The sequence below is a fragment of the Salmo trutta genome, chromosome 13 (assembly GCF_901001165.1).
Source record: "Salmo trutta chromosome 13, fSalTru1.1, whole genome shotgun sequence".
In the NCBI taxonomy this organism is placed as follows: domain Eukaryota; kingdom Metazoa; phylum Chordata; class Actinopteri; order Salmoniformes; family Salmonidae; genus Salmo; species Salmo trutta.
The window spans coordinates 27542987-27554194 of NC_042969.1; the positions used below are offsets into that span (position 1 = coordinate 27542987).

An 11208-nucleotide genomic window follows, 5' to 3' on the forward strand; every position below is an offset into this window, starting at 1 on the left:
CTCAATGAACAAAACTTTCCAAAGATTAGGAGTCATGCTCAGAAGATGTTTGGTTCAACCTATGTATGTGAACAGACATTTTCCGTGATGAAATATAAGTCAAGGCACAAATCATCTCTTACTGACTCTCACCTCTCAGCAATCCTGCGCAGAGCGACATCAGAAACTATACCTTCACTGCTCTAGTCAATGCCCATCAGACTTCACTCGTCACACTGATTGAGTAGTTTAAATGTAAACTAAGGGGTATGTTTTTGTGCATACCCCTTAACAAGAGTTCTGTCCGTGGTGCTGAATGCACAGTGTACTTTCCCTCCGTGTAGTTCATTCTATGTTTAATAATGAAAATACCTACCAAAAGGAGAACATGGAGGTGGTTTATTTCTGTGCATGTTAAAAAAGTAAAATAAGTAGCATATCTGGGAATGATTTACAGTAGATGTATCTGTCAACATAGTCATACACATGATGTATAATCCTGTAATATGATTCTGGCACACGATGGCAAAAATATATTCTAATGTGGCCCTCCATGGAAAATAATTGCCCAGGTCTGCCCTAGACCCACTCCAATTCGCATACTGCCCCAACAGATCCCCAGATGATGCAATTGCACTTCACACTGCCCTCTCCCACCTTGACAAGAGGGGAAATAATTGTGAGAATTCTGTTCATAGACTAGAGCTCAGCATTCAACACCATAGTCCCCTCCAAGCTCATCACTAAGCTAGGGACCCTGGAATCCTGGAACTGAACCCCTCCCCTCTGCAACTGAATCCTGGACTTCCTGATGGGCCAACCCTAGGTGGTAAGGGTAGGCAACAACACCTTTGCCACGCTGACCCTCAACACGGGGGCCCCTCAGGGGTGTGTACTTAGTCCCCTTCTGTACTCCCTGTTCACCCATGACTGTGTGGCTACGTAGAACTCCAACACCAAGTTTGCTGACAACACAAAGGTACTAGGCCTGATCAGCGATGGCGATGAGACAGCCTACAGGGAGGAGGTCAGAGACTTTGCAGTTTGGTGCTGGGACAACAAAATCTCCCTCGACGTCAGCAAGACCAGGGAGCTGATCGTGGACTACAGGAAAAATAGGGGAGAGCCTCATCCACATCGACAGGGCTGTTGTGGAGCAGGTCGAGAGTCCCTTGGCGTCCATATCACTAAGAACTTAACATAGTCCACACTCACCGGGCAGAGTCGTGGAGAGGGCACGGTAGTGCCTCATCCCCCTCTGGAGGCTGAAAAGATTTGGTGTGGGCCCTCAGATTCTCAAAAAGTTCTACAGCTGCACCATCAAGAGCATCTTGACTGGCTCCATCACCACTTGGTATAGAAAATGCACCGCCCTTGACTGCAAAGAGCTACAGAGGGTGGTGCGGACAGCCCAGTACATCACTTGGGCCAAGCTCCCTGCCGTCCGACACAACACAAATACACATACAGTTGAAGTCGGAAGTTTACATACACTTAGGTTGGCGTCATTAAAACTCGTTTTTCAACCACTCCACAAATGTCTCGTTAACTATAGTTTTGGCAAACTTTGTGCATGACACAAGTGATTTTTCCAACAATTGATTATTTCACTTATAACTCACTGTATCACAATTCCAGTGGGTCAGAAGTTCCAGAAAATGTCATGGCTTTAGAAGCTTCTGATGGGCTAATTGACATAATTTGAGTCAATTGGAGGTGTACCTGTGGATATATTTCAAGGCCTACCTTCAAACGCAGTGCCTCTGCTTGACATCATGGGAAAATTAAAAGAAATCAGCCATATAGCTCCACATTGATCTGGTACTGGGACTCCCTGCATATAGCTCTACATTGATCTGGTACTCCCTGTATATACACTACCGTTCCAAAGTTAGGGGTCACTAAGAAATGTCCTTGTTTTTGAAAGAAAAGCAATTTTTTTGGTTCATTAAAATAACCAAAAATGTATCTGAAAATACAGTGTAGACATTGTTAATGTTGTAAATGACTATTGTAGCTGGAAACGGCTCATTTTTAATGGAATATCTACATAGGCGTACAGATGCCCATTATCAGCTACCATCACTCCTGTGTTCCAATGGCACGTTGTTTTAGCCAATCCAAGTGTATCATTTTAAAAGGTTAATTGATCATTAGAAAAACCTTTTTGCAATTATGTTAGCACAGCTGAAAACGGTTGTCCTGATTTAATGAAGCAATAAAACTGGCCTTTAGACTAGTTGAGTATCTGGGGCATCAGCATTTTGTGGGTTCGATTACAGGCTCAAAATGGCCAGAGACAAAGAACTTTCTTCTGAAACTCGTCAGTCTATTCTTGTTCTGAGAAATGAAGTCTCTTCCATGTGAGAAATTGCCAAGAAACTGAAGATCTCGTACAACGCTGTGTACTACTCCCTTCACAGAACAGCGCAAACTGGCTCTAACCAGAATAAAAAGAGTGGGAGGCCCCGGTGCACAACTGAGCAAGAAGACAAGTACATTAGTGTCTAGTCCTCAACTGGCAGCTTCATTAAATAATACCCGCAAAACACCAGTCTCAATGTCAACAGTGAAGAGGCGACTCCGGGATGCTGGCCTTCTAGGCAAAGTTGCAAAGAAAAAGCCATATCTCAGACTGGCCAATAAAAAGAAAAGATTAAGATGGGCAAAAGAACACAGACACTGGACAGAGGAACTCTGCCTAAAAGGCCAGCATCCCGGAGTCGTTTCCAGCTACAATAGTCATTTACAACATTAACAATGTCTACACTTTATTTCTGATAAGTTTGATGTTATTTTAATGGACTGAAAATGTGCTTTTCTTTCAAAAACAAGGACATTTCTAAGTGACCCCAAACTTTTGAGCGGTAGTGTAGCTCCACATTGATCTGGTACTGGCACTCCCTGTATATTGCTCAACATATATCTGGTACTTCCTGTATATAGCTCCACATTGATCTGGTACTCCCTGTATATAGCTGCACATTGATCTGGTACTGGTACTCCCTGTATATAGCTGCACATTGATCTGGTACTGGTACTCCCTGTATATAGCTCCACATTGATCTGGTACTCCCTTTATATAGCTCCACATTGATCTGGTACTCCCTGTATATAGCTCCACATTGATCTGGTACTGTACTCCCTGTATATAGCTCCATTTTATGTGCATTTTATTTTATTCCTCATGTTACTATTTTATTTGTATCATTATTAATGAACTGCATTATTGGGAAGGGCCCGTAAGCAGTGGTGTAAAGTACTTAAGTAATACTTTAAAGTACTACTTAAGTAGTTTTTTGGGGTATCTGTACTTTCATTTACTATTTATATTTTTGAGTACTTTTACTTCACTACATTGCTAAAGAAAGTAATGTACTTTTTACTCCATACATTTTCCCTGACACCCAAAAGTACTCGTTACATTTTGAATGCTTAGCATGACAGGGAAATGGTCCAATACACATATTTATTACTGCTTCTGGAGGACTCACTAAACACAAATGATTGTTTGTAAATGATGTCTGCGTGCTGTAGTGTGCCGTCTGGTTTGCTTAATATAAGCAATTTGAAATTATTAATACTTTTACTTTTGATACTTAAGTATATTTAAAACGAAATTATTTTACTTTTACTCAAGTAGTATTTTACCGGGGGACTTTCACTTTTACTTGAGTCATTTTCTTTTAAGGTATCTTTACTTTTACTCAAGTATGACATTTGGGTACTTTTCCCACCACTGCATGTAAGAAAGTATTTCACGGTAAAGTGTACACCAGTTGTTTTTGGCGTATGTGACATAAAATGTTAGTTGATTTCTATTCCAATTCCCTCACCTCCTCTCGGTCTCTTCCCCCAGTCCCAACCTCTGTTTGAGCTGCGTTGCTCCAACAACGTGGTCCACCTCCACACCTGTGCTGACTCCTGTGCTGCCCTGGTCAACATGCTGCAGTACCTGGTGTCCCAGGGAGACGTGCACCCGCCCCCCCGACACACATCACCTACTGAGATCGCTGGACAGAAGCTGCCGGTAAGACATACAGGCCAGTAGACCAATAGACTAGTGAACTAGTATAATATTACCTTCTTTAAGGTCTGGAACAGATGTTGTATGTTTGTTCAGATAACCGTTGTGTGGGAGAACAACTGAAGAAAATGAAACTGGAGCGACTGGAAAGGAGCCTATATGAACCTCAACTATCTGTTGTCTGTCTATATGTAACTTGTTTTAGTTGTCAGAAAGTCCCGCCTCCTTGCCACCCTGCCCTCCAGCTGAGACTGCTGAGATCAACCAGTATGATCTCCTTGATGCTTTGATTGACACAGAGAGGAGCCATCCAGATGAGGATATTGACTCAGGTAAAACGGGGGTATTAAATGATGGTGTAGTTCAATATCTCCAATTATAAATCCCTTCTGTACATTTGATAGATGAAATGGATGCCATTAGCTATTCCTGTGTGTATTTCCTATTTCTAATGCATATTACTTTTCACTGTAAAAATGGAGTCTTCTAAATGAACGTTTCTATGTCCAGGATCTCCCACTATCCCTCGGGGCTCACCGGTCTCCGTCTACCTGTTTCCTGGGGAGGCCCCTAAGCTCCGCCCACCAGTTGTCATTGAGGGGGAGGAGTCAAAGCTTGACAGACTGGTGGCGACAGCCGCTGAGGTGAAGGTGGATATGATGTCAGAGGAGGGCTCTGATGGTTCAGAGGACAATGAGGACTTCTGTATCCTAGAGGCTCCTGGGATGGGTATACCTGTGAGTCGTATGTTTCTTTATTTCATTATGTCTCTATACGCTCTCTCTCTATTCTCACTCCTGCCTTCAAACTCAGTGCCTCTTTGCTTGACATCATGGGAAAATCAAAAGAAATCAGCCAAGACCTCAGAAAAAAAATTGTAGACCTCCACAAGTCTGCTTCATCCTTGGAAGTAATTTCCAAACGCCTGAAGGTAGCACGTTCATCTGTACAAACGATAGTACGCAAGTATAATCACCATGGGACCACGCAGCCGTCATACCGCTCAGGAAGGACACGCGTTCTGTCTCCTAGAGATGAATGTACTTTGGTGCGAAAAGTGCAAATAAATCCCAGAACAACAGCCAAGGACCTTATGAAAATGCTGGAGGAAACAGGTACAAAATGTATCTATATCCACAGTAAAACAAGTCCTATATCAACATAACCTGAAAGGCCGCTCAGCAAGGAAGAAGCCACTGCTCCAAAACATCCATAAAAAAGCCAGACTACGGTTTGCAACTGCACATGGGGACAAAGATTGTACTTTTTGGAGAAATGTCCTCTGGTCTGATTAAACAAAAATAGAACTGTTTGGGCATAATGACCATCGTTATGTTTGGAGGAAAAAAGGGGGAGGCTTGCAAGCCGAAAAACACCATCCCAACCGTGAAGGACAGGGGTGGCAGCATCATGTTGTGGGGGTGCTTTGCTGCAGGAGGGACTGGTGCACTTCACAAAATAGATAGCATCATGAGGGGGGAAAATTAGGTGGATATATTGAAGCAACATCTCAAGACATCAGTCAAGAAGTTAAAGCTTGGTGGCAAATGGGTCTTCCAAATGGACAATGACCCCAAGCATATTTCCAAAGTTGTGGCAAAATGGCTTAAGGACAAAGTCAAGGTATTGGCGTGGCCATCACAAAACCCTGACCTCATTCCTATAGAATATTTGTTGGTAGAACTGAAAAAGCGTGTGCGAGCAAGGAGGCCTACAAACCTGACTCCGTTACACCAGCTCTGTCAGGAGGAATGGGCCAAAATTCACCCAACTTATTGTGGGAAGCTTGTGGAAGGCTACCCGAAACGTTTGACCCAGGTTAAACAATTTAAAGGCAATGCTACCAAATACTAATTGAGTGTATGTAATGTCGTGTCTTTGGCATCATTAAATTGAGGACTGTTATTTTATCAAATCAATTCTCTGTAATTATTATTATGTGATTAAACTAATCATGTAAATGTAATTAACTAGGAAGTTGGCACCAAGGAAAATCTTCAGATTACAAAGTTATAATTTTCCTAATATAACTCTTCAGATATTTTAATATCTGATCAATTAGTCTTCTAATTAATGAATTATTCTTTACCTCACGTTAGTCTCATTCCAAACGTCATAAATTGTTGGTTATCTGCATGAACCCAGCCTTTACTATGAATCATCCATACACCAATTGTCTTAATCATTTATTTACTAACTAAATCACAGAAATGCGTAAACAAACAAACAGTAGATATGGTTACAAGGAAATGATAGGGGAGGTTCCCTAGTGGGTTAAGCCGATATGATGGCTTGGTGGACAAAGGGAAGTGGGTGTGGACTGAGAAGTGTGCGAAAGACAAAAATGTAGTCACTTCACAGTTGATAATTATATTAATTGAAATTCTAATCCTTTGCACATGAACGCTCACTCATTCGGGAATAATTGCAATCGATATATATTTACGTTCAGTGTGTCGTCGTGATCTCTGTTGGAATCGTCCGTCTTTCTGTTGAAAAGGTCATCCGTGCATCTCGCTCTCTGCTTTCCTGAAGTCTTTCGTGCTTAGAATGGATACTTCAGAGTACCATTCAGAAATATTCTTATAGAATAGGTGTTTCGGTGGTTGTCGGTCTTCGCATCTCAGGTTCACATAATTTCTAGCTGCAGACTAGTAATTAGTATCGAAGATTTGCTCTTATTCTGTCGGGATCGATAGTCTCAGAGTTTAACCCATGTAGCCAATGTTCCACGTGATATGGTTAGGAATTCAACAACCATTACAACCTTAGCTTATACTGAGGTTTTTGTGGTCTCTACTCAAACCTTCGCCCCCTCGGTGATCGAGGTACGCGTGGTCTCCAGAGGATTTCTTCAGGTGGGGGTTGTATTCGTAACAGTAGAAAAGGGCTGTCCCATGAGCCAGATCATGTCTGTGCTCCTGGGGGCGGGCCAATGACTTAGTTAAACTTTAAAGGGAATACAATTCTCTCACATTAAGTTTTTAAAATCACATTACATAATTTCACAAATAGTTTCTTTACTCATTCATTTTATACAATAATTAGATGCAAACCTCAACGGAGGCTCCTGTATAAACAGAGTTAGGGTAATGTAGCTGTATTGTCTTTCATGAGTTCACAAACATCAAACAAAACGGACCGGGTCGTAGCTGGCTTCTCCACCGACCGTTTACACATTCTCCAAAACATGGATATTGTTCAGTTCTCAAGTTCTGTGATGTAGAAGTTCCTTTGTTCCCTCTGTGTCTCTTTTTGCATGGCCAGGAAGAGAGCGTCTCCTCCAGGAATTTACGACCTGAGATAAGAGAACCTGGGTGTTAGAAGGGGAAGCCACTCGCTCTACCCAAAGAGGGCCACGTCATGACAGTAAACTTGTGACTCACTGGGAATGTGATTTCGAAAATAAAAGCTGAAATAAATAATTCTCTCTACTATTATTCTGACATTTCACATTCTTAAAATAAAGTGGTGATCCAAACTGACCTATAACAGGGATTTTTTACTAGGACTAAATGTCAGGAATTGTGTGAAATGTAGTTTTTAAATGTATTTGGCTAATACATTTAAACAAAGTTTTTCACATATATATATATATATATTACACACACATATACATACACTGTCTCTAATATATACATTGCCTTTGAAAAGTATTCTATTCAGACCCCTTGACTTTTTACACATTTTGTTACGTTGCAGCCTTATTCTAAAATGTTTTAAAAATAAAATAAAATCCTCATAATGACAAAGCAAAAACAGGTTTTTAGAAATGTATTAAAAATAAAATGCACCTATTCAGACCCTTTGCTATGAGACTTGAAATTGAGCTCATGTGCATCCTGTTTCCATTGATCATCCTTGAGATGTTTCTACAACTTGGTTGGAGTCCACCTCTGGTAAATTCATTTGATTGGACATGATTTGGAAAGGCACACACCGGTCTTCATAAGGTCCCACAGTTGACAGTGCATTTCAGAGCAAAAACCATGCCATGAGGTTGAAGGAATTGTCCTTCGCAATTCACGAGCACAAGATTGTGTCGAGGCACAGATCTGGGGAAGAGTACCAAAAAATGTCTGCAGCATTGAAGATTCCCAAGTACACAGTGGCCTCCATCATTCTTACATGGAAGAAGTTTGGAATCACCAAAACTCTTCCTAGAACTGGCCACCCGGCCAAACTGAGCAATCAGGGGAGAAAGGCCTTGGTCAGGGATGTGACTAAGAACCCGATAGTCACTCCGACAGAGCTCTAGAGTTCCTCTGTGGAGATGGGAGAACCTTCCAGAAGGACAACCATCTCTGCAGCATTCCACTAATCAGGCCTTTATGGTAGAGTGGCCAGACGGAAGCCACTCCTCAGTAAAAGGCAAATGACAGCCCGCTTGGAGTTTTCCAAAAAGCATCTTAAGGACTCTGACTCTGACCATGAGAAACAAGATTCTCTGGTCTGATGAAACCAAGATTGAACTCTTTGGCCTGAATGACAAGCGTCACGTCTGGAGGAAACCTGGCACCATCACTACGGTGAAGCATGGTGGTGGCAGCGCCATGCTGTGGGGATGTTTTTCAGTGGCAGAGACTGGGAGACTAGTCAGAATCGAGGGAAAGATGAACGGAGCAAAGTACAGAGATCCTTGATGAAAACCTGCTCCAGAGCACTCAGGACCTCAGACTGGGGCGAAGGTTCACCTTCCAACAGGACAATGACCCTAAGCACACAGCCAAGACAACGCTGAGTGGCTTCGGGACAAGTCTCTGAAGCCCGGATCGAACATTTCTGGAGAGACCTGAAAATAGCAGTTCCAAGAGTGTGCAAAGCTGTCATCAAGTTAAAGGCTGGCTACTTTGAAGAGTCTCAAATATAAAATATTTTGATTACTTTAACACTTTTTTGGTTACTTCATGATTCCATGTGTGTTATTTCATAGTTTTGATGTCTTCACTATTATTCTAAACTCAGCAAAAATAGAAACATCCTCTCGCTGTCAACTTCGTTTATTTTCAGCAAACTTAACATTTGTAAATATTTGTATGAACATATCAAGATTCAACAACTGGGACATAAACTGAACAAGTTCCACAGACATGTGACTAACATAAATGGAATAATGTGTCCCTGAACAAAGGGTTGGGGGTCAAAATCAAAAGTAACAGTCGGTATCTGGTGTGGCCACCAGCTGTATTAAGTACTGCAGTGCATCTCCTCCTCATGGACTGCACCAGATTTGCCGTTCTTGCTATGAGATGTTACCCCACTCTTCCACCAAGGCACCTGCAAGTTCCCGGACATTTCTGGGGGGAAGGACCCTAGCCCTCACCCTCCGATCCAACAGGTCCCAGACGTGCTCAACGGGATTGAGATCCGGGCTCTTCGCTGGCCTTGGCAGAACAGACATTCCTGTCTTGCAGGAAATCACACATAGAAAGAGCAGTATGGCTGGTGGCATTGTCATGCTGGAGGGTCATGTCAGGATGAGCCTGCAGGAAGGGTACCACAGGAGGGAGGAGGATGTCTCCCCTGTAACGCACAGCGTTGAGATTGCTTGCAATGACAACAAGCTCAGTCCGATGACGCTGTGACACCCTAACCCTCCACCTCCAAATAGATCCCGCTCCAGAGTACAGGCCTCATTCTTTCGACGATAAACGCGAATCTGACCATCACCCCTTGTGAGACAAAACAGCGACTCGTCAGTGAAGAGCACTTTATGCCAGTCCTGTCTGGTCCAGCGACGGTGGGTTTGTGCCCATAGGCGACGTTGTTGCCGGTGGTGTCTGATGAGGACCTGCCTTACAACATGCCTACAAGCCCTCAGTCCAGCCTCTCTCAGCCTATTGCGGACAGTCTGAGCACTGATGGAGAGATTGTGCGTTCCTGGTGTAACTCGGGCAGTTGTTTTTGCTATCCTGTACCTGTCTCGCGGGTGTGATGTTCGGATGTACCAATCCTGTGCAGGTGTTACACGTGGTCTGCCACTGCGAGAACGATCAGCTGTCCGTCCTGTCTCCCTGTAGCGCTGTCTTATATCCGTCTCACAGTACGGATATTGCAATTTATTGCCCTGGCCACATCTGCAGTCCTCATGCCTCCTTGCAGCATGCCTAAGGCACATTCACGCAGATGAGCAGGGACCCTGGGCATCTTTCTTTTGGTGTAATTTTCAGAGTCAGTAGAAAGGCCTCTTTAGTGTCATAAGTTGTCATAACTGTGACCTTAATTGCCTACCGTCTGTAAGCTGTTAGTGTCTTAACAACCGTTCCACAGGTGCATGTTCATTAATTGTTTATGGTTCATTGAACAAGCATGGGAAACAGTGTTTAAACCCTTTACAATGAAGATCTGTGAAGTTATTTGGATTTTTATTAATTATCTTTGAAAGACAGGGTCCTGAACATTTCTTCTTTTGCTGAGTTTACAATGTAGAAAATAGTCAACATAAACCCTTGAATAAGTAGGTGTGTCCAAACTTTTGACTAATACTGTATATACTCTCTCTATATATATATAGATATACTCTTTCTTTATACTCTCTCTCCCTCTATGCTTTCTCTATATGCTCTTTCTTTATATGTTCTCTCCCTCTACAAACTCTCTCTATTCTCTCTCTCTCTCCCTCTACTCTCTCTATATGCTCTTTCTTTATATGCACTCTCCCTCTACAAACTCTCCTACACTCACTCTCTTAATACACTCTTTCTCTCTACACTCTCCTACACTCTATTAATACACGCTCTCCCTCTACCTCTCTACACTCTCTCTCTCTCTACTCCCTCTATACTCTCTCTTTCTTTGTACTCGCTCTATACTCTCTATACCCTCTTTATACTCTTTCTATATTCTCTCTATACTCTCTCTCTACTCTCTTGCTTTTTATTTTATATTTTTCCTTCCTCTGTATCTCACATTTAACTTCCTGTCCCAGTGTTCCTATTAGTCGTAGTTCACATGGAATTGAATTATGTGACATTAAGTACTAAGCCTGTTCATTAATTCACCCCCTCCCCAGCCCAGAGATGGAGAGCCTCTTGTGACGGTGCTAGCTGAGGGTTCTATCAGGGTGAGGGAGGGCCACTTCTCCCGGCCGCGGGGCAGCTCTGACCTGCTGCGGGCCCCCAGCCGCTTCCCTGTCCCCGAGAGCAGGGTGGTGCTACGAGAGGTGTCTGTCGTCTGGCATCTGTATGGAGGGAGAGACTTCG

General features: G+C 42.9%; 1 protein-coding gene across 2 annotated transcripts in view; it reads left to right on the forward strand.

Moving 5' to 3' along the window:
• Positions 1–11208, forward strand: part of LOC115205571 (autophagy-related protein 2 homolog A) — a 43767-nt gene that overhangs the window by 24679 nt on the left and 7880 nt on the right. For both annotated transcript variants that reach the window (XM_029771703.1, XM_029771704.1), the window contains exons 27-30: positions 3839–4009; positions 4212–4338; positions 4517–4743; positions 11019–11208. The exon at positions 11019–11208 is cut by the window's right edge and continues 40 nt beyond it. In XM_029771703.1, coding sequence (XP_029627563.1) covers positions 3839–4009; positions 4212–4338; positions 4517–4743; positions 11019–11208 — 715 coding nt within the window. The remainder of the gene's footprint in view (positions 1–3838; positions 4010–4211; positions 4339–4516; positions 4744–11018) is intronic.